The following is a 27,252-nucleotide window of genomic DNA, read 5'->3' as shown; positions in this document are numbered from 1 at the left end:
ATTCAACATTTTTAGTTGGAATAAACAGATTTAACTGATTAAGTGACTACTGTAAATGAAACTTATCAAAATGACATGTTATCAATGATAATCAATGAGTTATTAGTTTTTAATTAACCGTTCAGCCAGTATCAGATTCTTTATAACTGATGGCTTTATTATTGTTTTATAAATTATTTACTAATTCTTAATTGATCAGTTATAAGTCATTAACAAGAAAAACACTGTCACACTACTCTTCATCATTAAAAAACAAACAAACTGTAAAATAAATAATCAATGATCAACTTTTTAATTTGCTGACAGAAAAGAAAAATTAGCACATTCTCTCAGATTTGAAAAGATAAAAACAACAACAAACATTTGGCATTTTTGCTTATTAATTAACCTGATTAATCATTATCAAAACATTCTGAAAATTGACTAGATTGATTAATAGATTAATTGATGAACTGTTCCAAGCAATAATTATTTTAATAAGATTGGTCTCTCGGAAAATACATATTATAAAAATATATAACAGACCTGTGTGAAGGTTTTGATGTCTTTATGGGGACCAGACTGACAACTGACCACTTATACTGGTATTTACAATCATTTTTAAATGTCAAAACCCCTTTTTAGTTAATATTAGAAGGTAAATTATTATATAAAGGGGATAAAATAAACCTACAGTTAAAAAATGTAACAATAAACTGTTGCTGATGTGTTGACGAAGTCCGATCCTCCACCAGTGAAAACAGAGAAACAAACCACATTGAGTGTGTTCAGAAAGTCACCTGTGGCAAATCTCTTCTTGACCAGCGACATGCGGTATCGGGTCCCCACCAGCTCCACGTCCATGCCCGACAGCGAGGCCCCAGAGCCCACGAACTGAACAGCCAGGCTGGGCGGGGGGCCGCGGGGAACCTCCAGGCACTGCCAGCTGGCACACAGGGTCCCTGATCCTGCGACACAGAAACACAGATACATGAGAAATACGACTTCACAGCCGTGATAAAACTTATACATACAACACAATGTTATTCAATGTTATTAAACTTATTTACAAATTGATTTTGAAGTGTCACAAGCTCAAATTTTATAGTTTATAGTTATATTTAAGTACTGAATTACTTTATGGTGTTAAAATCTGATAGAAAAAAACAAAGATTGTGTCAAGTGTTTTGCAAAATGTGAGACACTGAGAGAGAAAATGTCAGTCTTCCTAACAATGGTCTCAATTGTTTTAAAGTAATTACACCAACTTAGAAAGTTTTATTTGACAATTACACATTGTTTGAAAATCCAACACGCAGCACTTGAAAGTTAACAAACCGCCGGCAGAGATCAAAATGTTTCAGCAGCATCTATTACGACGCGGCTGCATTGTGATTTCTCTAATTGTCTGTATTTAGCTGAAACTAGAGCTGGGTATCTTTTATATATTTGTACTTGTATTTTCTAGTATACCTGAGTCTCAGAACCAACACCAAAACAACACTTATTGATTCATCTGAACATGTTTTTCTACAAAAACTTTTCCATTAAATAAAAGAAGAAATAAAGTTCTTAAATGCTAAATGTTGAGAAAAACAGGAAAAAAAAGACAGACTTTGTGACAAGAAGCGTCTCGGTACTGAGATGTGGGACACTGAGGTTTGTATAAACTACAAATCCTTGTTCACAGCAGTTACAAAAACACATAAAGATTAGTTTGACAATCACATATTATCTCAAAATCCTACACTTTGTACTTTAAGTTAATTAACCACTAATAGAGTAAAAACTGTTTAGAGTGACAGAACATCAATGATCCCAACAACATGATCCAAACTCCATGTGTGATAAAGTCAAAAGCTCCAGAATAGCTACTAAATGAACTTTGAGGTGCGATTATTAAATAAAAAACTTTTTTGTTAAGAATGAGACTATCATTTAAAAAACAAACAAACATGTTTACATTGTGATTTGTTGTCATTTTAGGTGTTTACCTGATAAAAATCTGTAATAGTCTACCAAGTTACATAATTATTTCATTTTTTGTAGGATCATATGGTTTTCCTCACGGCCCGACAGCAAATGTTTTGTATTAGTCTGCAGCCCCAGGGGGGTCAGGACCTCTGCTGCCCCCCCCCATTAGTCTCCACTGTCTAACCAATAAAGGTAAAGTTGCCTTAATATTATATGTTAACATTTTACTTTAAGTCCCTTTTTTGCATTTATAAGTGATATATAAACATTTAATAAGTGGTTTATAACTCACTATAATGTAGTTTATTATTTAGTGTTTATCAATGTATTTATCAACAATCCATAAGTGCAGCTGGTGTATGAACAGATAATTAATGACAATATAGTAAAACTAGAGCTGCAGCAATTAGTTGATCGATAAGTCGATCGATCGAAAATTAATCGACAACTATTTTGATAATCACTTAATCATGTTTAGTAAAAATGCGAAATATATGACGGTTTCAAGTTCTCGGGTTTTCTCAGAGTTTTGGACTGTAGGACAAAATATGACATTTGATGACATCACTTTGGGCTCTAGGAAATCATGATGGGCGTTTTTCACAGTTTTTAGATCTTTTATAGACCAAAACAATTTATCGATTAATCAAAAAATAATAATAAGAAGATTAATCAATAGTGAAAATAACTGTTGCAGTAAAACACAGTTGGAAAAATGTAAAATATGTCTTCATAAGAGAAGTTTTTTTAATTGTTGATAAGTGTATGTTAATCACTTAAAAATGTCTTTATATCTGCTTACATACATTATAGTATATTATGTAGTATATTAAATGTTTGTGTACTGCTTATAAAAGCTTCACAGGGGAAGTGTTACCGAAGTGAGTTTTACATATTAATAGTATATAAATGTGCAGTCAGGACCTGCTTTATATTAAACACAGTCACTTAAGTACTTTATTTAACCCAGACACCTGAAAAAAAATTCATTTTTCAAATAAATTTAGCCCAACTTTAACTTTCTAAAACATCTTGTGACCTTTAAATCACCAAATAAAGCAGCAGCCAGAGTCACAGACCTCTGCATGTACAGTAAATGTCACAAACTCCTTGTTCATATATTCATCAGTGTGATAAACAAATGCTTCGTGAATTAATATGAGAAGAAATGTTGATGGATTCGCTGTAGGATCCCTCACACGGGATGCCGCAGTTTACAAGACGTCCAGTAAAATGAATTCATTACCGACTCAACGCTGGGAGACATTATTTATGAAAAGCAGCACTTTTAACATTTGAGTAATAAACTGGAGGTGTGCAGGGAGGCAGTATTTCAGGGGGGACAGAGAGGAGTTATGGAGACCTTTTCAGTGCTTCGTCATCGGCTCATAAACCACACAAGTCCTCTAACTATAAACATGTTCAGCCTTTAACATCCCATCCATCACTGGAGACTATGAATAGTTCTTTATCTCTGTTCTCCAACCTTGTAACTTCACACTGAGGTAATAATATATCATTATGGATAAAAGAATAAAATAAAAAAAGAAGAAGAAATGTGGGTGTCCTTGTATAGAGACGCACAAACACTCGGTTTAATTTAATTTTAAACCTTAAATTAGAACAATAAAAAGCTTCTACGTGCCATGTCTCATCTGTGCACCATTAAGGTCATAAAACAATCAGCTTGACACCAAATAAATGCTGAATACTTTCCTCATGTCTCCCATTTATGCTCGTCTTTATTGCCAGTATTCACAAGCACCTCCGCTGACGAGAGCAGCTGCCACGTTCAAATGCTAATGCCGCCGCTAAAAGGTAATGATACGCCTTCAGATTTCAGCTTTTTCAAAAAAAAAAAAGAAAAAAGAAAGAGAGAAGGATGTGGAGCGCAAAGATCTTTTTTACATAAGTCTTAATTACTCATTTCTACATTTCGTCTTGACACGATGTGGAGATTTGAACCCGTCGAGAAGGCAATCAGGGAGAAAATTCCGGCACCGATTTTAATAAGAAGGAAAATATAAGAATCAAGTGGCTGCTTATGACAAGATGCAAAACAGCCTGAGACTAATAATCAGGTAGATGTCAAGGTGAGAGTGTGAAACTTTCTCTCTCCTGTCCTCCCAGTGAGCAACAGGGTCCAGTATCAGCTGTTCATAAGTTCAAACTTAGCCTAGTTTTAACCTACAAGTGTTTACTAAATGGAGACCTACGCATCACTTAATTAAAACCGGTTGCACCACACAAACTAGTACTTACGTAGAGATTAGTCGTTATTAAATATTTACACCTATGAACTGTCACGTGGAAGCATCGTGTAAGCTAGCTGAGTGAATTTATTTCCATGATCGATTGATCTGTTGATTATTTTCTCCATTAATTGATTAGTGATTTGGGCCATAAAATGTCAGAAAATGGTGAAAAATGTCAAAGTGCAAGGTGTCGTCTTCAAATGTCTTGTTTTGTCCATAACCCAAAGATATTCGGTTTACTGTCATAGAAGACTAAAGAAACCAGAAAATATTCACATTTGAGAAGCCGGAATCAGAGAATTTGACTTTTTTCTCTTAAAAAAATGACTAAAAATTATGAATCGGTTATCAAATAGTTAGCGATTCATTTAACAGTGAAAGCTAACATTAGCTTGCTAATATCTGACCCGTTTAGATTGAAGAGTAAAAGAGGTAAATAAGCAAAATGGTCGACATATCTGACCTGACACTCGATTTCACTGAAAAAAACACACTAAACCTCAACTTACAAAACCAAATAACATCGGTTAGCTTAGCATTATCGGATATTTCTCTCTCACTGTAAACTGCATGAATACTACTACAGTAACACATATATTTCATCCATATATGCAGATAAAAAATAAAAGAAAAGTCAGACCTACATTCACAAAACATCTTCAGTTAAGTTTATTTATCGTTTCGCCCCTAAAACTTTTATTTTTGGAAGTTATGACACAGCTTGTAATGCTACACTGACTTCCTGTTTACATAGATGGTTGCGTCATATGCTACAGATGTTTCCTAGCAACCAATTTACACATTAAGTGTTTCCTAGCTAAGACATTTCTTAAATGTTAACGGTGCAACCTGATTTGATAAATCACTAGTTTGAAACTAGCTGCTAGTTACAAAGAACTTTAGGAAGAACTTTATGCACAAACTTAGTGATGGATTTATGAACAGCTGGTGCGACCCGGTCTAGTTTCTCATTAACTCCCTTGTTCAATGAAGGCTAAAAAATGAAAGCAGAGAGGTAAAAGGAGAAAAGCAGCAGAGCTCTGACCTTTGCTGTGGTTGGTCGGGGAGAGGTTTGGTAGTTTCCACAGCAGCCGTCTTTCCTCAGCGTTCCTGCAGAGGCAAAGTAATAGTCAGTGAGGCCCTTCGTCTCCACGCTTTGACCTTTATCCCAAAACAACACGTCCGTTATATGTGAAAATCAGCTGGTGCCCCAAAACAACTAAGAATTATTCTAATTATCAATTAATCTGTTCATTGTTTTCTGTAAAATGTTTAAAAAAAATGGTGAAAAATACCCTTCACAAGAGTTTTGTCTGATCAATTCTCCAAAAACTAAAGATGACACTCTGTCCACCATTTTGGTCCAGACTAGAGCTGCAACAATTAGTCAATCGATAGAAAATGACTCAACAACTAGTCTGAAAATCGATCAATCATTTTGAGACATTTTTTAAGTACATCTTTGCGTTGAGGACTGTCGGTCGGGACAAAAAAAAAAAGACATTTAAGGTTGCATCTCGGGCTCTGGGAAACGATGATCGACATTTTGCACCATTTTCTTACATTTTAAAGATCAAACAACTTATTGATTAAAAAAAATAATCATTGGTTGTCATGGTCCAGACTGAAATATCTCAACAACTATCGGATGGATCGACACAGTTTTTACATTCATGATCCTCAGAGGATGAAACCAAATGACTTGATGTGATCACCTGACTTTTCCTCCAGTGCCACCAGCAGATTAAAATTGTAGTTTTATATTGAAATATCTCAACTATTGGATTGATTATAACCTTTTGGTGCAGACATTTATGTTTTTTCCAAACCTTCCTTAACTTTTCATGTAGCGCCATCATCAGGTCATAATATTAATTAGTCCAATACATTCCTATCAGCCCCAGCTGCACTTTATGTTTAGAGCTACTTTGCATTAATGAAAACACTGATGCAGAAATGATAACCAGTACCAAACAAAGTATTTTAAATGTTCATGTTTAAATGCTTAAAACAAATAAAGATCTTTATTCTGACTCCACCTTCTGGTAAATATTACATTTACTTCACCACACACTAGCATGATCAAAACTGTTGACTATTTGTTAGCTATCACATTTCTATCGATTAACTAATCCAATAAGAAGAATATGGCTGGTTTCTCGGTTTGTGTTTTCTTCTCTTCACCTTTTGTAAAGCGTCATAACTGTCCTCTTTATAACTTTGTGTCATGTACATTTTTATGTTATCCAATGTTTTGTACTAATTCATTAAAAAAGAAGAATATGACTGGCTTCTTGGAAAGTGCATACAATGAAAATACATCCTGTCATAAGAGCTGCGTAACGTCCACAGTGGTTTAGTCTGACTGACACCTGAGTGAAGATATTAACCCCTCTTGCACCATCATTTACCATAATTTTAATCATCAGAAACCCCCTTCTGACTTTATATTAGGTTGTAAATTTATATATATATAGACAAATGAAGGCAGCTAAATATGCAGTGAAGCATAAGCTGCTTCTTCTCTTATTTTTTAGTCAATAGTTTCCACTTTTTGTACCTTAAAACGTCTCCTGTTCTTCATTCTCAGTCTATTTTTTCACATTAAGTCTGAGTTCATTGACAGCGCTTCGGCTCGCACATTCTGATTACATGGTTCAATTATGATTCTATTTGAGCATTACAATAATCTTCTTGATTACATTTATCAAGTAAATAACAGGGCGGACTCCTGCTAAACCTGTTATATGTGACTGACAGTTAACAGAAACCGCTCGTTATCCCTCCTTCGTCACAGTATCTCTGCTCACCAGGAGGCGGGCGGCTGGCACTGCAGGTCTGTGGCGGTGTGGTCTAACGGCAGCAGCACCTGGACAGCGGTGAGCTGGGTGGAGGGTGCGGTGGCTGGGCAGCAGTGATAATCTAGGGACACCCGGGTCACTGTGCCACTGCGTTGGCACTCCGCAGACAGCAGGAGAGGAGCCCGACCCGGGTCCTGGGACGACACCTGAGACAAGAACACATTAGTGAGACTTTTTAGTTTAAATATATTTCAGACTAACAAAATTAAGACTCCAGAGCAGGTTTGGGGTCATTTTATGTCAGTAAAACCCAACTGAAGGTACAGATGCACTTCAAATGAAAAGTGTGAGCCAGAGTGTTTCAGTCAGAGCACAGCAGGTCCGCTGAACATGTAGTAACATGAAATGTGTCTAGAAGGAAATATACAATTCAACACAAACGAAGAATGAGGTTTCCAATAATAAATTATTTAAGTTTTAATTGACACCTGAGGGAAAACGTGGCAATGAAGAGGAACAAAGAAGCAGAAAATATCAGTGTTGGATGGTGAGAATCCTCATTTTGAATCCTGACCTGATACTTTAGCAGCCCTACGTTGTAGTACGAGGCCTGGGGGTTGAGTTCAGCTTCTCTCTGCAGGTAGAGCTGCAGAGCCTGCATGTTGAACCAGAAGTCTCTGGTGTCTGGGTCACTCTGTGATGGATCGCTGCGGAGACATAGAGACGGCTTGGTGAGGATAGCATACATTTACAGAGAGGGTTGTGAGGCTGTGAAGGGCAGAGGGCGGGCGGCTGACCTGTAGAGCAGCTTTTGATTAGGCAGGAAGTGATCGATCCTCGAGATGTTGACCAGTCTGAAGCTAAGCACGGGAACGTTTGGGTTTGCTGTGAAAATCCGAGTGATGCCTGCTGGGAAGGACATAGTCAGGTCGCCTGTGATCTTCACAAGACAGCTGGAGAAAGAAGGAAACACACAAGTTAATTTAATGTCAATTGACAGCAGAGAATATAAAAGATTTGTGGTATTTTTATAGAAAGTAGCATCATGCTGACCGGTTGTGTTGTCCACCTTTGAAGTAGGCATTGATATATTCAGTTATGGCTGTTGCCACCGGCCACGCCTCCTGTGTGCTGAGGGAAATGGGACTGGGACCTCGCGAGAGATGCACTGTAGAGAACAAATGTGATCATTCTGAGTCAAGCTGTGAAAATGAGTTTTACATGAAGCAATTCATATTTAAAGGAACCGTTCGACATTTTGGGAAATGTGCTTTTTCACGTGTTTGTCGAGAGTTAGATTACCAAACTCATGTACGCTGAATATGAAGCTAAAACTTAGAGACAGTAAGTTTAGCTCAGCATAAAGACTAGAAAAGGGAGGGAAACAGCTAGCTTGGCTCTGTTCACAGGTAAAACACTTCCAATCAGCACCTCTACAGCTCACTAATTAAAATATTATCTCTCTCTTTCTTTCTATCTTTAATAAATGCAAAAACTGAAGCATAAAAACAAAAAGTTATGGTTTTGCAGGGAGTTATGTGCCAGACTATTTCTCGGCAAGGAGCATTTTGGTTTTAAACGGATGTATAGCCTAGCTGTTTGCCCCTGCTTCTAATCTAAGCTAAGCTAACTGAACTGTAGCTTCATATTTAGCTCCATGAAAGCGAATAAGTGTGTAACTATTCCTTCTAGTACATCCGTCTCTGCACTATCAAAGAAGAGAAATCAAGTTAAAACCATTAAACATTAACCTGATGAGTCTTATACTTACGTTGTCTTTGTGGGTGGTCCTGGTGCTGGTAGGGCAGCGGTGAGGCTTGTCCCACCCTGGCAGGGCTGGGGGCCCTATTCTGGGCCCCCCATTCGTTGTCCCTGGCTTGGGGCCCCCACTCACTGGGGCTGGAGGAGGAGGAGGAGGTGAGGGAGGGGCTGGGCTCCGGCAGTGGGGAGGAGCACAGCGACCGCGACTGAGAGACAGACACACACACACACACACACACAGGGACAAGGCTGAGTCAACATTAGTAATATTTTCATATGAATAAAATGTGAGCTGAAGTCGAGCCTGTTTCTCTTAGAAAACTGGGGCAGAACAGGTATATATTAATATAACTTCCAGTTCAAGCGTACGTGTAACCATTTGCATCCCAAACATCAAAAACTGAAATATATTTTCCCATATCTGGAGATGAAACTAAAGCTACAGGACAAATTAGGTATATTATTATATAACATAGAAATAAGTGTCAGAGAATACTGAAAAATGCCCATCACAATTTCCCACAGCCCAGGGTGACGTCTTTAAATTAAACCTCAAAAATAGTCCTTTTAATAAAATAGTCCTACATTCATATGAAAAAGCAAAGTATAATAAGAATTGTTCATTTATTTTCTTTCGATTGACTAATCGTTTCTCGTACTGGATGAAACAAGTTCAAAACTCTGCTTATTATCATTGTGTAGTCATTCCAAATGACTTCTTAAATTGCTGGATGTAATTTCCATGAAACACAAACAACTTTCTGAAACTTGATAATATCTAATTTATGAATTATCATAACTCATACTCATAACTCATAACTCTGGATACTCACTCTCTCACAGCCGCTGAGTCGGCCTGAAGTCCTCTTGGCTCTCGTTGCTCTCGGAGGAGCAACCGTCACCACTTCGGCAGTGTCCTGTCTGAAGTTATGCTTGGACCCTTAAAAACACAGACGCACAAAGTGACTCAACGCTAATCTGAATCACACGCTAGAACAAGAGTATTAAAAAAGGCAGACAGCCTCAAATATCAGCCAAAGCTGTGTTAAGAGCAGCCGCCGATGAGCTAAACAGGCAACTCTGCCAAAACAAGCTGGCAACAAACAAAATGAAATATTATTTGTATTTGTTTAATTGAGGGATTTAGCGTTCTGCTGCTATTTGAATATTCTTTGAAGAGATTTTTCTCTCTAGTGAGAAAAAACAAACCCAGACCTTCATTGAATAAAATTCATATGAATTGATATGATATGACATGATTTATACCAGATTAAGGTCTTTAATAATTTTTTTTTTTGCCTTTATTGGATAGCAAGCAGTGAAGAGGCAGACAGGAAACAGAGGGAGGGAGAGAGAGAGAGACATGGGTATGACACAGTCCCTGGCTGGAATCAAACCGGGGACGCTGCAGTCACATAGCACGCGCAGCAACCGCTCGGCTACTGGGACGCTCCTCAGTCTTTGTTTTTAACTTGTCAATAAGACGTTCTGGTGTGCAAGATCTTTGTAGTGATTGCTTCCTCTCTGTCATTGCAGTCATTGTAACCCTGACAGCGACAGATTAAATAGATCCTCATTTGACTAACAGCTATCACAGCTAATAGTTTATTTCATCTTGGGCTGCAAATATTGATCGTTTTCATTATTGATTAATCTAGCAATCATTTCCTTGATTAATTAGTAATTGTTTAGTCTATGAAATGTTAATATATAGTGAAATAATTGCCTTCACAATTTCTTAGAGGTTTGCTTGCTTTGTCAGACTAACAGTGCAAAACATGACAAGTCACAAAGAAAATCAGCAAATCGTCATATATGAGAAGCTGGAACCAGAAAATTTGGGGCATTTTTAGTTGGAAAATGACTGAAATGATTATTTGATAATCAAAATAGTTGCAGCTTAATTTTCTGTCGATCGACTAACTGATTAATCACTGCAGCTTTAATTTAATGATTGCAGGAAATATACACGATTCCAACAAAAATCCTTGCAGCAAACTAAAAAAAAGCTTTAGTTGCATAAACCCCTTAATGAATGACTAACCAGACGGACCCCGACGGACAGATTAACCTTCATGTTGGCTGAACTGAAAAGACGAGGCTGTCTGAGTGCAGAGGTCTGCTTTTAATATAAATCAGCAGCCTGCCTCACAGAACGGAGGAGCAAACTTTCATTCATTGTGATATGAAACTTTTCTATATCTTATATATCTTAACCATTCCAGGTCAAAGTTATGAAAGTCCTGTGTGGATGGTTTGCTTCAGCAACCCCTTTGACTGATGATTTATCTTTATTAGTATGATTAAAGCCTCCATTAAAGCCTCCAGATCAGTATGATTAAAGCCTCCATAATTATTTTAAGGTATTGGAAAACAGCACCAAATTTTAAGGATTGGGTAAATGAAATGGTAGAGATCCTTTGAATCTATGCTCAGGATATTAAAAGGTAGTTTAGAAGATGTGATTTCCTCATGTGGCCTTTATAAAAATCAACAAAGTGCCCATTTAGATTTCAAGAAACTCCAGTGAATGTGACAGGTTTTCTTTGCTTTTATTGTCGTCTGGGTCTCTCACTTTTGCAAGTGGATCTTATTTGTTCATTAATGTAACGTCTACAAATGTGTCCATGAAGTTATGTAAAGTGCTGCCATGTACCAACCGTTTCTTTGAAATCAATAAAAACCTTAACGACCCAAGTAAACAAAAACAAAACAAAAGCAGATTCATACCCTTGTGAGAGCTGATACTACACGGCAGCTGAGTGTTGAGATCCAGGCAGTCTTGGTCTTTGTCTGTGGAAAAACACAGATCCTCTTGCGGGCCAGAATGCCTCGTGAGGGGAGGGGCGTTCCTGCGTGGCTCACTTTCTGATGATCGATGTTTTCTCCTCTCTCCTCCTCCCTCTCCTTTTCCTCCTCCTTCCTGTGTTTTGGAGCTGCTCAGCGGTCCAGAGACGCCCTCACTAAATGGGTTGTGAACAGAGTTCCAGTGCATCAGCTCCTTCTTCGGCTGGGATTGGGGTAAAGAGCCTGAACTGGCATCAAGTCCCAGCCTATTGCTGTTGGCGGCGCCACCACCACCACCACCGCTGCTGCTGCTGTTGCTGTGTGGAGGGATTATTCCAGCTGCTGCAGCCAGCGCCGACTGGTGTGTTGGGCTGCCAATCATCGTGATCGCAAACGGGTCATCAGAGGAAACAGGAGGCGGGAGGCTCCGGTCTCGTTTCCTGTCTCTGTCTTTACGATTGGATGAGGAAGAGGACGAGGAGGAGGAAGAGGGGGTTGGGAGAGTCTTGGTGTCAGCGAGGGTGACGGAGAATGGGTCCCCTCGCACCTCCAGCCCCCTGCCCTCCTGGGTCGGGCGAGGTGGCGGGCGCGCCCAAGCGTCAGACAGGTTTAAGGTGTCCTGGGTGACTGTCCTCTCAAAAGCAGCGAGGAAGGGGTCCTCCGGGGGGATGTGTTTGCAGTTCCACACTGACGACTCCATTTCAGGTGGTGGGAGGGACTGGGAGAAAGCAGGGAACTGCATGGATGAGGTGTCCATATCTGGGGGGACGCGAGAGGGACGCGATGGGGCGGCAGACCACACGCTCGCAGAGTCGTCCTGCGGGTGAGGACTGCGACCAGGGGAGGGGTCACGGAAGGCAGAGAGGAAAGGGTCTACAGGTCGCCCAAGGGTTTGGGTCTGTTCTTTACTCTGGGAAACAGGAGGCCAAGCTGCCCAACCCACCAGTTCAGGGGAGGGCCCAAGGGGCTGATGGGAAGGTGAGTCCAGGCCAGAGTCTTCAACGTTCTCCGGAGAGGAGGAGTCAGACGAGAAGGCAGCATCTGACACACACATTAAAACACATTACAGGATATCAATACAGTATCAATACTATCAATATCAATACTTTTAACGTAACAATTACTCTTACACTCAGAGGCACCAAAAGTGCTCTGCTCTCTGAATTGTTCCCGACCATCAAAGCTTTTGGACTTAAAGGCCGATTCCAGCGGTGGTCCAAACAGACTGTCTGATCCTGACGCTGTTGAACTCAACCTGTTGGAGAGCAGGGAGGGAATGAGACAAAAATCAGAGAGAGCAGGGGGAGCGATGAGGAGAAGGAATAATAAAGGGAAGGAGAGAAACTACAGAAGTGTGGACGTGGTAGAAGAAGACGACAGGGGGGAATTTGAAGGATGGAGGACAAAAACTAGAAAGAGATCAAGATGATACGACAGAGATCAAGACCTTCTGTACATTTCTGGAAAGATACAATTTTATGTATAGGTAGTAGGGCTGGGAAATATATCAATATTATATCGATATCACCACACAGGCTCCTAAATCTTGTGGTCAGTAGTTATAGCAGCAGATTAATGCTCATGGTTTTTAAATGTAATGTTCAGAAAACACATATGGGTGTCCACATACGTTTAGCTTGATTAGTAGCAAGTCAATGGAGGTTCATCATGAACAATACATTTCTTGTCAGTGGAGAATCTTCAGGGTCACGAGTAATGAGGTCGGATCTAAAGTGTCCAGATACTTTTGATCATATAACGGATACATTGACCGTGGTCCCCTAGATTGTCATTTGGTTGCTTTTCTTTAAAAACAACAAAAAAAAGTAAAAAATCCTGACAGTGTTAGAGCTGTCTGAGCTACAGAGGAAATGAAAAATAGGCGAGACAAACAAGGTGAGGAAGGTAAGAATAGCAGATGGGCAAAAATAAAACAAGGACGGTGACATTGAAAAGACTGTAAAAAAGAAACCTGAAGCACCAAACTACTGAAAAGGCCACTGGTGACGCAATTTAACCTCCAAATATGTCTCTCTCTCTCCCTCTCTCTATCTCTCTCTGGACCGTGCCCAGACAGATAGATGGGTATGAAGGGCAGAGCCATCTCACCTGCTGTGATCAGGACTGGAGGTGGACCTGCGTAGGCCCTCCTGCTCTCCATCTGAAAGGAAAGAAAACACACAAACACACACACACACACACAGAGTGACTCACTGCAGAGGATGTTCCCTAATCAGGACTAATCAGCAGCATGATGTTCTTCATCAGAGCACTGAAGGCAGGCCGGGATGGGGTACGATAAGACGACACGAGGGAAAACCGATCCACCATTATCTCCTCAGTAAAAAATACCAGCAATTAGCCAGGTCTCGCTAAACTCCAGCCACCTTTGCTGTCACTGCAGAGCAACCATTTTAATCAGAAGCTCATCATTAATCCTAACCCTACTGGATTTAAACGAGAGAGAGAAAGAGAGAGAGATTCCCCGTTGCTGGAGAGAAACAGCTTGTAGCCTCCCACTCCAGCCTGACCTGCTGGCAGCCAGCGAACCTGTCAGTGATAAAACATGTTTTGAAGCACGAGCAGAGGGCCGGGTGTGACTAATGGAGGGTGGCTGTTCATGCAAGGTCAGCCAATGAAGAGATTTGCTGTCTAGAAGGAAACACGGGGGGCCAAGCAGGCCGGAGGTGGAGAAACGCTGCACAAACACATGATTGCTTTACTGATGCTTCAAATGTGGTTGCGTGTTCACGTGTGAGCAACGGTTTTCATTCTTATCAGATACCAACGGACAGTAATTTGAAACCCCCCTTTTACAGGCACAGTATAAATGCAAAATATGACAGACTTAAACACTGGATGATTTATTTTTTGTCGTAGTTCAGATTAGTACGAAATACAAGATTATTTTAATCTACTGATTATTTTCTCGATTCATCATTTGATCTGTTGAATGTTAAAATGTTAAAAAAAATAGTGAAAAACAGCCATTACAGTTTTCAAAAGCCTAAGGTGACATATTCAAATTGCTTGTTTTATCTGACAAACAGTCTAAAACACAAAGATAATTTAATTTACATTATATATCACAAAGAAAAGCATCATATCTTCATGTTTGACGGGCTGATTTTCAAAAAAAATTGGTGATAAATGTTCAACTGATTCTCATCGATTAATCCACTAATTATTTCAGCTCTACACAAAAATATGTGAAAGTGTTTCGAAAAGGAAAGCTTGCCAGCTAGATAAATAGATAAAGATAGATAAGACAGACAATAAGACTCACCCCTGTGGGAGGCACCCTCGCCCTCTTCTGAGCGACCTCCTGCAGTACTTGAGTTTCCTGATGACACAAAACAGAAGTCGGTAGTCGAAGATACAGTAAACAAACTGTGTCACCCCATTTTTCTTTTGACAAAATATCCCTTTTCTTTATGGTACAGGACCGACAGGAGCACTGACTACTCAGAAAACAGACACAAACATTCAAAACAGATTTGACTGAACTTACTGGAGAGGTGCCGCTTGATCACCACCTGAAAAATCAAGAGGAGGACAGATGTGACTCATTTAAAGAATACATTTTTCTTATTGTCAACAAATCCCATGAAAACTGGTGAACACTTTATCCTTTAGACGTGTTATTTAAAGCATTTAAGATATAATTTGAAACAGAAATAACAACCAACCTGTTGCCGGGCCCCTCTGTTGGGCGGCAGGGTGAGGGCCCCCACGGTAGCTTTCAGCTCCTTCTCTGTGGCTGCAGAGTTGCTGCGGTTGCTGCTCGCCACGGGTCTGATCTGGATGTGGAACTTCTTGGGTTCCTCGTCGTCAAAGTCCGAGTCGCTGGAGTAGAAGTTGTTCTCTTTCTCCTCAGAGCAGCGTTCAGAGGGAAAGGAGGGTCAAGGAGAACGAGCTTTTGATGTTGTTTGGTGAGCTCACATCGAGAAAAGAGAATGTAAAAAGGCAGCTTGAAAGAGACAAATGAAGAGAGGATACACTTCAAAAATAAAAATAAATGGGAAATCTGGCAGGTGACCTTTGTTCCATGTCATACCCCTTTCTCCCCTTGTTTCCTGTCTGCTTTGTCAGTATCGACTGTCTAATAAAAGGCAAAAATGCCCCCAAAATAATCTTAAAATCAAAATAACAAAAAACACACAAGAGCAGGCTCAGATTTTATTGCCCCTGCTCAACGGTGAGTATTTCTATTTGGACAAAAGGCTGTGAGGAAAGGAATTAGATTCTCTGTGAGATTGATTAAATTGTAACAACAGAGAAAGGATGCAGGAAAAGAGCGCCAAGTGCAACGAGGCACAAACACAGACACACATGCAAAACACAAACAGGCGCAAGTGGCACCGCAGAGTGTGCTGGAAGTGAGGTTGCCACTTCCTGCCACTATTTTCACCCACCCCCGACTAAAGTCACTGCCTCTTCCTCTTGTCTTCACTCTCTGCTGCATGTGGCCGTGTTGTGTCATGTTGTGCGTTTGTGTCTCTTCTGAGCAGGCGGAGGGCCATGATGTTAATGGTGACAAAGGCAGGAAGAGCTGTTATCTTGAAGCTGTCAGGGCTGAGAGTGTTACCACTGATAAATGGATCAAAGTTGAAAGTCAGGACTTGGGAGTATTAGGTTGGACAATTCATTCCTACCCGATGCTTGTGTACGCAGCTCAGCTTGACTTTACCTCGCCTGTATTTAATGAAGAGGATGCATTTAGTCGTTTGTGTTAACTAATAGGATGGAGATCTAAATAATTGGCTGGCTATCCAGTTAATGAGGCCATGAATGGAGCCGTTTGTGTTAACAAATTGGATAAGCCTCGCCCCTCACCTCTGACCTTCTGATTAGACTTCATTTGAAACGTTTTCACCTCAGTTAAAGGCCTTTGAGTCTTATTCAGCCTCATGAGGTTTAATTAGGTACAAACTGTCTCTGCCGTGTGAGAGACTCAAGTTTGTGTGATCTTTAGGAATCTGTGTGTGAGTCCACCAGACGAAGTGATGCAATCAATTTAGAGAAGGCTCCGGCTGTTGTTTTTTTGAGTTGTGCCGAGCCTCTAAGTCCGACCTGTTTTCATTCAGTAGACGGTGCGCTTCACATGTTTGTGTTCACTCAGATACTCATTTAATCAATTAGTCAATCAGAAGGCAATTAACCAGATCCAGACCAGACGATTTTAATTATTAATAAAGTAAAAATACCAAATGTTCAGAAATGTGGAGAGAGATTTAATATAATTGACTGTTTGTCAGGCTGAGTTAGCATTTGTAGAACATTTACGCCACCAACGATGGACATTTGCTGATGTTTTATAGTCTAAAGACGTACTTGATATTTAAGAAAATGTCAGCACTTTATTGATTGTTGCACTCCTTTCTTGTTGTTTACGGTTTTTCTTATGCAGTTGCCTACCTCCAGTAATTTCTTACTTTAATTAAAAAACAAACAAAAGCTTCTGTCTAGCGCTCTTGTACCTAGTCAGCTACTGGACAATTTGTCACCAGATCTCAACTCAGCTGAACAGACTGGGAGACTGTGGATCGACAGTGCTCCTCACGACCATCATCAAAACACCAACAGAAGGAAGATCTTTTGGAAAAATGATGTAAAATTCCCTCCGGTAGAATCTCAGAGACTTGGAGAATCTATCTACTTCTACATCCAATGGACAAATTCAAGTGTGCGTTTCCTGTTTTGGTTCGATCTTCAGCCAGCTTCCAACGGATTCACAGATCACCTTTATTCACCTTTTTACCAGGCAGATACGCTCGTTGGGCCAATAAAAACACTGCTGCACTGATTATGTACGCAGAGAAGTTATTACTCTGCAGTCGTTCGAGTGCTGGGAAATGTTGTTGAACGGAAACATAATGTAACTGCACCTTTAAACACTTATCTCCCAGTTTTTCCTTTAACCTTTTCATTCTTTTCCTTTTTCCTTTGACATGACAAACAAAACACCTGTTTATAGCAACTTAACTCACCTTTAAAAAATATCATAAATGAATATAATCAAAGAATGAAAAGTTAAGAGTTGTAATATCAATGCATGGTGACGTGTCCAGGCTGAGCATGTGTGAGCAGAGAAAGGATATCATTCTGGGTGCTGTCAGCTCGGATGACAAATCCTTCATCGTCTACTTCCAGGGGTGAATTCTATATGAATGGGAACATATGCACACATGCACACACACACACACACACACACACACACACACGCACACACGAGAAAGAGAGGGAGGCAGACAACAGCTGGGTCAGCAAGATGGAAACAAATGGCACTTCAGCCACATTTTCGACTCACAGAAGTGCTCACAGCCTGCATGCACCACTGAGTGCTTTCTATCGGACTGTGTGTGAATAAATGGATCCTACGAATGTTAAACACTCTTTGGAGTGAGTGTGAGTCAGTGAGTAGCTACAACAACTGTTGTACATTAACATTGTTATTACCTACAGCTCAAACTAAGGTGCGGGCTAAAGCTACAAGTGTGCTTTCAATATTTAATTGAAAGCACTTCTTCATATCAGCTGTGTTTTTCTCACATACTTTATCTACAAACCCTTCAAAACAAGACATGAGAAAGGACAGACATGATCCAACCAGCTCAGCAGCAGATATTTTTAGCCCATGTGTGGACACACAAAGATGATATTTCATTGGATATGATTCCTGTAATCAGATCTCAATAAGTCAGGTTGAAATGAGAAGCATTACTGCTGCCATTGAGATTTTTTTTTTTCCTGAACGCCACGTGTTCTGCCTCCACAAATCTAAGTGAAAGAAACTGTGATTTACTACTCCGACCGGTGTAGTTAATACATCATGGTGTGATCAGACTATAAAAGTCACATTAATAAGATTAGTGCGACTGCTGCAGTTGCTTCACTACAGTTACCCACGTATAGATTTAATGCTGAAATAAATGATCTTTTTCTTATTTCTGCACGGACTGATTTTATGTTAATAGATGTTGCATGATTGTCACACGCTTAGTGACAAACCAACAGAGAATTATCACCAACTCTGAAACTCTATTAAACCACTTTCACCTCATTTTTTATGTTTGGTTCAGCCTCACTGTTCTCATTAAACATGATTCCAGCATAACAGGATGCCTGTATCCTTCATAATAGGGCATTTCTTTGAAATGTTCTGTTTTTTAACTTAATTTTGTGGATCTGTGCATTACGATCTGTCATGTGATCACCTTGGTTGTTGTTGCTGCCTAGTGTCTTGAAAGCTCATACTGACTAGGACTCTTAAATCAATAAAATGTCCATGTGTCCTTATATAGTAAGTATTTGTCCATCTACAGTTAAAGACTAATAAATAAATAGATATTTAAGAAAACTAAATAAATCAAATAAAAAAAATCAAGCTGCAGGCAGCAGCTGCAGCACAAAGCAGAAAGACAGTTAACTACCAGACAGATATTTTTCTCGGGGACAGATGGAGACTTACTCTACATTCATCAGGCAGCTACAAACAAGACTCTTAATAGGATGACAATGTTGTCTTGTATCTACTGGATGTGCAAGTAAGTAACATCTCACTTGTGAAATTTCACACCTCTGGCTTAGTTGAGTCCAAGTACACTCAAAGGTCTCCTCAACATAACTGGATATATTTTGGAGGAACATTGTTGTAATTAGTTCACCGTGACATTTTATAAATATAAAATAAAAACCAGTATTGATGCAACATTTACAGACTTTGTTTCTGTTAATAGCTACTATTATAACTCTCTATCTGGAAGGCAAACTGACTGTTTTAATGTCTGTTTTATGCAACGTGTTTTAAAGTGACCTCCACCAGTATGAAGGTTCTGGCAAACAGCGAGAACCTTAATGCCTTTGAAAGTATAAACCAGTAGCTCTGTTTGCTTTCTCGTTAGATAGTTTTCTGGCAGCATCCAAAGCCCTTTCACACAGAAGCACACACACACACACTCTCTCTCTCTCTCTCTCTCTCTCACACCAACTTACACACAGGCAGGCACAAACACATACACACACACTCTCGTGCAGTTACGCACTTCCACTCTGACAGCTGGATTATCTCAGAAACCTCTTCTTAGAAGTACCAGAATAACCTGGGAAACTCCACACCCTCAGTCACGTCATTATCACACACTCATAACTTCCACTCACCTTCTGTCAATGCACAAACAAACACACACTCACACGATTCCCCAAACACACACACACACACACACACACACACACACACACACACACACACACACACACACACACACACACACACTTCTCATAGTAGAGAAGTGCTCCTAATCACAGTCGTCAGCAGGGATAACTGGGGCTTTAGGAGTCAGACAGGACTGAATATTGAGTCAATGGTTTTTCGAGCTGCAGTGGTTGGGTGTGAATAATGAAGAATGTTGGGTGTGAATAATGTAAAAACACTCACCGGTGCTTCAGTCACAGCTGAATCTCTGCAAAAAATAAAAAAACATACAGGAATTGATTTGTTTTCATTATTCAATAATAACACAGACTGAAGCCAGTAGCAAAGAAGGTTGTGAGGACTTGCCTCCCTTATGGGGAGGGGTTAGTTAGGGTTAGGTTAGGTTAGTTTAGGGTTATGTTAAGGTTAGGGTAAGGGTTAGGCATGTGGTGGTCATGGTTAAGGTTAGGATAAGTCTTAAGGAGATGAATGTAAGTGTGTGTGTGTGTGTATACTCACGTAGAGTCTGGCTCCTTGTCCCTCTTGCCCAGGCCGGGGATCCTGAAGGCTTTTGTGCGACTCTTCTTCCCAGCTTCAGGTGCCAAAGCTGTCATGTACTCTTCAAATCCAACCAGAGCTGCAGACAACAGGCAGTTTGAGAAAAGTAAGAAACATCCAAAACACACAAACACACACTACTTTTGTCACTATGAATTATACCGCCTCCACAATGCTGTTTACAGTGTCGGTGTTTTCATATTTTAATTGTTATGTAAGCTGCTGAAGTTGTGTGTTTATTTTTTTTATTTCTCTTCCTCTGGAAAGACACCAAATTTCATCCCGGTGAGTTCACTGTACCTGGCCTGTCTTTGCCGGTGCCCTTCAGCTCTGCAAACTTCTGGATGAGGTTATCGATGCCGATGTTTTCCACATTCTGCTTGAATTCCTCGTGCACCTGCAGCAGAGCAGAACAGAATGATTGAATGAAAAAATTAAAGCAAGTAATATCAGAAAGGTGCCATGAAAATGATTCTTTGTGTTATTAAAACTCTAAAGTGATAACTTTTTATTGTAAAATATTATGTTTTATATTTTTTCCAGAGTTGTAGTTGAGTCTAAAAGGATGTGATGACACATTTATCTTTGAATATGACAAATAACTTGTTTTGACCTGTGGTGTACTGTTACGTCATTAATTATAGTGCCACTCATGAGGTGATGAGTTGTACATAACATCCATTAACCTCAGTATACGCTGGAGCCCTGGTGGATCCTTATGGTAACTTTTAAATTGAAATCCCAGTGATAATGATCAGACATGGTAAAAACTTTTAAACCATTTCACTTGAATTTCAAATATCTGCAAGCAGTGGGCGGGAGGCACTTCTCTGTTACCAAACATCATCAATCATGCAAAAGTTAGTAAGTTAAGCTTTATTTATTCAGGAAGTCTCACTGAGATCAAGATCTCTTTTGCAAGAGAGACCTGAGAACACATTATATATACACAGGATCATAAACAAGTAGTAACTTGATCATGTGACCAAGGTGCTATTGTTGTGCCAAGTAATCACACTAAACAAAGGCAGCTTAAAGTGTTATAATGGTTCACTTGATCAGTTCTACATCAAGGTCCTGTGTATGTGCAGAGGGTGACTCCATTAATAACCTTAGATACTTTAATCAGGGGTGCAAACGTCCGGGGGAATGCCCCCCCCAGGAAGAAATTCAGCTTTAAAATGTGGATTTACAGTCGATTTTAGCATGAAGATATAGAGAAAGACTCACCCTAGAATTAATATAATCTTACTGCTACAAAAGTAATTTAAGAGGGTCATCGGAGCACATAGTCAAGAGAGCAGAGCTAGGTCCAAAATTGTATTAAACACCTTATGTTATAAAAAGATGAAAACAACAGAACATTGGAAGAAAAAAACTCTTGTTTTGTTAGGATAAATTATCTTCCCTCCTAATGCAAAGTGAGTCATCAAAGCAAGATTTACTTTCGGCTCCAACATACCTGTCCAACTTGAACGTGGGTATCTTCTATGGAGTGGGAGTAACCTTTGATCAGCTGTTTCATCTGCCGCAGGTGGTTCTCCTCGATTTCCTGAAACTTCTGCACACACGAACACGCACACACACACACACACACGCCACGGTGAACAAAACAGACTGCGTTACCGTGTAAAAAATTAAAAACTCTGGTGGTTCATTTATCTTTCTCTGTGGGCTGACATCTTTCTGACCTTCTGTACTAATCAAATCCTTTCAAAACCCACTGAACAAAAAAAAAAAAAACACAGCTGCTGCTTCATATTTTGCTGCTGAAATAATACATTTTGGAAGGTTTTTACTAGGCAGCAAAGAAATGCAACTTATCCTGTAATTATGCTGAAGGGCTCTCCAGTTTCCTACATAATAATGCAATTAATTTGTTTATCAGAATTAGGATATTGTATTCCTTTTTTATGTCTTGTTTGTTTCTAATTATCTGAATATGATGTTAGGCCTGGTGATATATGGGATATGTCTGTTGAAATTAGGCTGTCTATAAAGATCGGATAGTCTAGTTTTGTGTGATTTTTTGTTGGTGCTGTATGTGTTTTCTCCTCAGTTTACTGCATCTGCATGCAAATATCAGTTTTAGGATCCAGAGAATCAACCAGAATCCAATAAAACAGAAACTTAAAACTCCACATAAATGCAATAAAGTGAAAATAGCCTCTAAAGCAGATCTGAGGATTCAAGAGCAGCTACAAAGAGGCAGTCAGCCAGTAGAGGAGGCACCGGCTTGCCAGGTCGTTAAAGCAGTGATAATTTGAAAGGATTTAGCATTTAAGTTTGATCCTGCTCTTTATTCAGCCAGCTAATTTGTCGCTGTCTGGTTCAGGCAAATTGTCTTGATATAGTGGCATTGGCTTTTTGTTAGACAAGTGAGCTAAGTTTCGCCAGATTCTTTTCTCCAATTAACTTGGCAAAATCTGCAGGGAGAGAGAACATAAAACACTCTCTGCTCTCTTTGCAACCTCTGTCAGCCCTCCGAGGAACACTTCATTCCCACCTGCCCAGTCCCGCTGCTCCAGGTTTTACTGCAAAGTTTTACATCTGGAAATATCTGTACGTGGAAACCTTTCTTCCTGAAACAGGCTGTTTGAGAATTTCTTGTGATCTTCTCTAATTTTATGTGGGGTAAAAAAAAAAAAAAAGACACCTTAATCTTTTATTTATTGATCTGCTATTTGGTTCTTCCTTCAGCTCTTCTTAAATCTTTTGACACACGTTTTCCTTCCAGGTACCGCAGAGCCGCGCATAATTACGACCAGACTTTCCCCCCTCGGAGCTATTACAAGAGATAATTGGTCACAAGGATTCCAGTCATCATTTCAAATGTAAAATACAGATGCACTCATTGGGGTTTGTTGAAGATTTCCATGGAAACAGCAGCAGTAACCATGGAAGTGTGGAGGCCGTGATTAAAGGTAATGAGCGGGGTGCAGGATGTGTGTGTGTGTGTGTGTGTGTGTGTGTGTGTGTGTGTGTGTGTGTGTGTGTGTGTGTGTGTGTGTGTGTGTGTGTGTGTGTGTGTGTGAGCGGGTGGGTGTTTAGGAGTCAAAGGTTGAGGTTTTCATTTTTGGGGAAGGTATGATGTAGGATAATAAATGAGAGAGTAAGATGTTGAGAGGTTACAGATAGAGTGAGTCAGGGAGAGAAAGACAAAAAAAATAAAAAAAATACAGAGAACACCACATCAGAAAGTGGGAGAGGCAGATAAAAGTAATAAAATGGCCCTCGGCCCAGCTGGAGTCAGAGCTGACCTGAGCAGACTCGCTCATCTTTTGCTCAAACTCTCCTCCCACACGGTTGTACTTCTCGATGCACAACGCAAATGACTCAGCTGCTTTCTTGGACTTCAGCTCCGCCTAGTGAAAAAGAGAAGGAAAAGGAAAATAACGGCCTTTAGATACTGACACTCATTCACAAACCTGAAATAAAAATGAATAGCTCCGTTAGTGAATGGGAATGATTTCTACCCCGTAATAACAATTACTCCATTCACTATTCACCTTGTACCTTGAAAACAGGAGCAACAGTTAGTTCACAGAGTGGATGTCTAAGAGCAGAGCAGTTAGAGAATGTTGTTTTCAATTATTACCAAGCCAATTATTACCAGGAGAAACCAGTGTATGATGCATTTTGGGTTGCAAAGTATACAATAATAACACGACGTGCCTGAACTTATATCATATCCACACAACACATCCATCAGTCTACCATACTTTAAATAGAAATTTACTTCAATTATTCCCTTTTAGGTCAATTATATATTCTGCTTTTGATTTATGACAGAACTTTACAACCTTGTGACATAAATATATAAAAGGAGAAAGTATTTGTTTTAAAACTCAACACTGTCACTTTATCAATACAAATCTAAATCACTAGGTTTTTCTCAGGATGTGACGTGCTGATCATAAGGAGAGGAGAACACATAGCTGATATATTAAAAAGAATAATTTCATAGTCACCCAAAGTCAAATTAAAACCAGCAAAAAAATGCAGCTTGGCTCACGTACACCTGGGGCCAACATTATGTAGGTTGTAATGTAAATAAAGGATTTATCTGGCTCAACAATGATTCATAGCTCTTCTAAAATCAGCAGTGTTTTTTTTTTTAAGTTTCAGTTTACACAAAAATACCAAATAAATAAAACAAAAATGCCGTCAAAAGTTTTCAAACAGGCTACGTATTCAGCAGAAAGTAGTTTCCAATGAAAGCTGTTCACAGTTAAGTTTGTTGACTATCCAGAGGAACCGTGACATTGTTTGGAGAAAAATGATACTGTTGAATTTTTTAAGTGTAATTTTTCAATGCTGTGAGCCTCACAAACAAAATTACATTCACCTCCACTGTATTGGGGTGAAAGCAGAAAACTTAAAAGCAGAACCAATAAAAAAACAAACTAACCACATGGTTAGATACCACTTGAAGTAAGTGAGAAAAGAGTTTGCTTTTTTCCCCAATTTGAGTGAACGCCACCCAAATTCATTTTATTTCATGTGACAAAGCATCTGTTCTTCAGTTCTGTAAAAAAAACAAAAATTATCCTATAAAAAAAAAACCTTGAAAATAGAAAAAGTAGAGGCTAACTTTCTCCAGTTCCTTCTGCGGAGCTCCCTCCTTCCTGAGCCGGTCCAGCTCCAAACACTTGGTGTGGTAACCCTCTTTGGACTTCTGAAGGTGACCACTCTGAACCTGCAGTGCCTGCACCGCCTCCACCGTCCCCGCCATCTCCTCCTTTGTCTGGGTGACACACACACACACACACACACACACGGGCATATGGACATACAGTACAGATCATCATTGTACTTGATACTTTAGGGCAAATGCAGCATTTACCATGAGGGGAGAAGACGGTAACTGGATTTTCTGTGAGATAATTAGATCAGGATGACAGAGGCTCGATGCAGAAAATATATATACGTATCTACACTGAGACGCACACAGACACAATAATCTGCCGCATGTCTTGTCATACGTACCTTGCGGTGAATTTTGACCTGCTCGTCTCCGTACTTGTTGATGTCTCGGATGAGGTCATTCATCTTTCTCATCAGCTCAAGATGGCAGAGGGCCAGTTTGTCTGAAGACACCCTGAACACGTCCCACATGGGAGCAAACGTCCTGACAAATGAAAGTGGAAAAATGGTTTACAAAAGCTATAAGTTTAAACAGTCTGGTATCAGTGACACACTGAAATATATACAGTTAAATGTACTGACTTACAATAACAATAATAATAATAAGAAGAAGAATAAGAAGAAGAATAAGAAGAATAAGAAGACGAAGAAGAAGAAGAAGAAAAACTATTTATAAAGCACATTTCATACAAAAAGATGTGATACAATGTGCTTCACAAAGCATAATATTACACATTAAACATTAAAAACATAACAGAAAGGATAAAAAAAGACTAATCAAACACCCAATAAAATTCAAATCCCATATATGAGGTCCAACTATAGTAAAAGTTTATAGGTAAAAGTTATTTTAAAGAGTTAAAAGTTGTGTTTTAAAAGTGAGGTGAATGTTTTCAACTGTTCCAGAGTTTATTGGTGTTTGAACTAAATAAAGAAATCTTGTTCCTATAAAGAGACTCATTCTGACCTTCTCAAATAATTTATAACTCAAGATATTCCATAACGTTCCAGAAAATCCCTGATTAGAAGGAACTGTGTACAACATTTTAATAGCTGTAAGGTAATACAGACCGCTTCCAACAAATGGTTTAAATTATTGGGCTAAACATTTAAAACATGTTTAAACATTTGCGCTTTGTTGACTTGTGGATTCAATTGTAAAGATGTTTGGCCCCCATAACTCAAACATAAAATAAAAATAAAAACTAAATTTAAAAAATGGATTACATTAAAATAAAATAAATTAAAATAAATGAAAAATAATTGAATTTCCATTAAAGATTCCAGCCAGCTGTGTTCGTCCATGCTTGTTCTGCCATCACTAACAGGAACAAATTAACTATTTAGTAGTAAAGTCTTTACTACCTTCTTTTTGTATTCCTACAGTAGGTACATATTAACTGTACATGCTAATTTAAAAACATGATACATATAACAGAAAACACATTTATTACACCATACTGTATAGACTAAAGGAGGCATTTCCTATATAGTAACTGTAACATTTGGTGATGCAGATGGTACTCATCCATATCTCATATGAAGCCGTATGACGATGACATCTATAACTGCAGTAATAAACACCTTCCAACAGTTTAAATTATACCGTAAGGCGCTGAAAGGAATGAGGAGGGGTTGTTGAAGTTTCTGTACTGTCCCGTGTTTATATGATGGTACTCACCCCTGTGGACTTCCATTGCTCGCCATCTTAGACAGTTTGCTCATTGATTTGGAGTAAGTCTCCTCAATGGCGGCCCTGGAAAAACAAAAGACACAAACATGACTCTAATTTAGGGCAGCCTAAAACCTGAAAATAATGCATAAATAAATTTCAAACCTATGTACTTTCTACTATACTACCACATACTTTATATATGTGTGTGTGTGTGTGTGTGTGCGCAGGAGGACAGAAGATGTACGACTCTTTTTTCTTGTTTCTCTACTAAAGTCTGAACTGCCAGTAACACGACAGGAAGAGTAATGTTTCGTGCATTCTTTCAAAAGGAAATTATTCTAAATAGCCTTTGGACTGGTGAATATAATGTACTCCAATAGTACTTCCTCACAACCCAATTGCCACTGCTAATGGCCTCATACGTTATGTTCTCTATCTAGAGCTTACTTTGGCCTGAACACTGGGCATCCACCTCCACAGCCAGTGAGGTAAAGATTTATTTTCATCAGTGTTGGGTAAATGTTGCAATAAGCCACATTTAAATGATAAATGGACTTGTTTCACAAGGCTGGGCATGAAACTTTAATAACCATCTGTAGACCCTGAAGAGAAAGCAGGAAG

General features: G+C 39.3%; 1 protein-coding gene and 1 long non-coding RNA gene across 3 annotated transcripts in view; one reads left to right on the top strand and one right to left on the bottom strand.

The window, feature by feature from the left end:
* The window catches only part of fcho1 (FCH and mu domain containing endocytic adaptor 1), a 61,999-nt gene that overhangs the window by 850 nt on the left and 33,897 nt on the right, over nucleotides 1-27,252 (bottom strand). For both annotated transcript variants that reach the window (XM_067596470.1, XM_067596471.1), the window contains exons 4-26: nucleotides 26,638-26,712; nucleotides 25,299-25,440; nucleotides 24,904-25,056; nucleotides 23,570-23,674; nucleotides 21,772-21,870; nucleotides 20,610-20,706; nucleotides 20,271-20,388; nucleotides 19,995-20,019; nucleotides 17,659-17,719; nucleotides 15,247-15,440; nucleotides 15,069-15,093; nucleotides 14,844-14,900; nucleotides 13,667-13,718; nucleotides 12,688-12,812; nucleotides 11,501-12,598; nucleotides 9,604-9,710; nucleotides 8,781-8,976; nucleotides 8,063-8,177; nucleotides 7,807-7,962; nucleotides 7,584-7,716; nucleotides 7,019-7,215; nucleotides 5,254-5,318; nucleotides 780-947 (exon numbers count right to left, since the gene is read on the bottom strand). In XM_067596470.1, coding sequence (XP_067452571.1) covers nucleotides 780-947; nucleotides 5,254-5,318; nucleotides 7,019-7,215; nucleotides 7,584-7,716; nucleotides 7,807-7,962; nucleotides 8,063-8,177; nucleotides 8,781-8,976; nucleotides 9,604-9,710; nucleotides 11,501-12,598; nucleotides 12,688-12,812; nucleotides 13,667-13,718; nucleotides 14,844-14,900; nucleotides 15,069-15,093; nucleotides 15,247-15,440; nucleotides 17,659-17,719; nucleotides 19,995-20,019; nucleotides 20,271-20,388; nucleotides 20,610-20,706; nucleotides 21,772-21,870; nucleotides 23,570-23,674; nucleotides 24,904-25,056; nucleotides 25,299-25,440; nucleotides 26,638-26,712 — 3,563 coding nt within the window. The remainder of the gene's footprint in view (nucleotides 1-779; nucleotides 948-5,253; nucleotides 5,319-7,018; nucleotides 7,216-7,583; nucleotides 7,717-7,806; nucleotides 7,963-8,062; nucleotides 8,178-8,780; nucleotides 8,977-9,603; nucleotides 9,711-11,500; nucleotides 12,599-12,687; nucleotides 12,813-13,666; nucleotides 13,719-14,843; nucleotides 14,901-15,068; nucleotides 15,094-15,246; nucleotides 15,441-17,658; nucleotides 17,720-19,994; nucleotides 20,020-20,270; nucleotides 20,389-20,609; nucleotides 20,707-21,771; nucleotides 21,871-23,569; nucleotides 23,675-24,903; nucleotides 25,057-25,298; nucleotides 25,441-26,637; nucleotides 26,713-27,252) is intronic.
* On the top strand, nucleotides 20,296-20,818 carry LOC137187538 (uncharacterized). Its single transcript, XR_010929231.1, has 2 exons — nucleotides 20,296-20,415; nucleotides 20,577-20,818. It is a non-coding gene; the product is annotated as an uncharacterized lncRNA (long non-coding RNA).

The sequence above is a fragment of the Thunnus thynnus genome, chromosome 8 (assembly GCF_963924715.1).
Source record: "Thunnus thynnus chromosome 8, fThuThy2.1, whole genome shotgun sequence".
NCBI classification, from domain to species: domain Eukaryota; kingdom Metazoa; phylum Chordata; class Actinopteri; order Scombriformes; family Scombridae; genus Thunnus; species Thunnus thynnus.
This window is presented reverse-complemented; position numbering and strand designations above follow the sequence as displayed.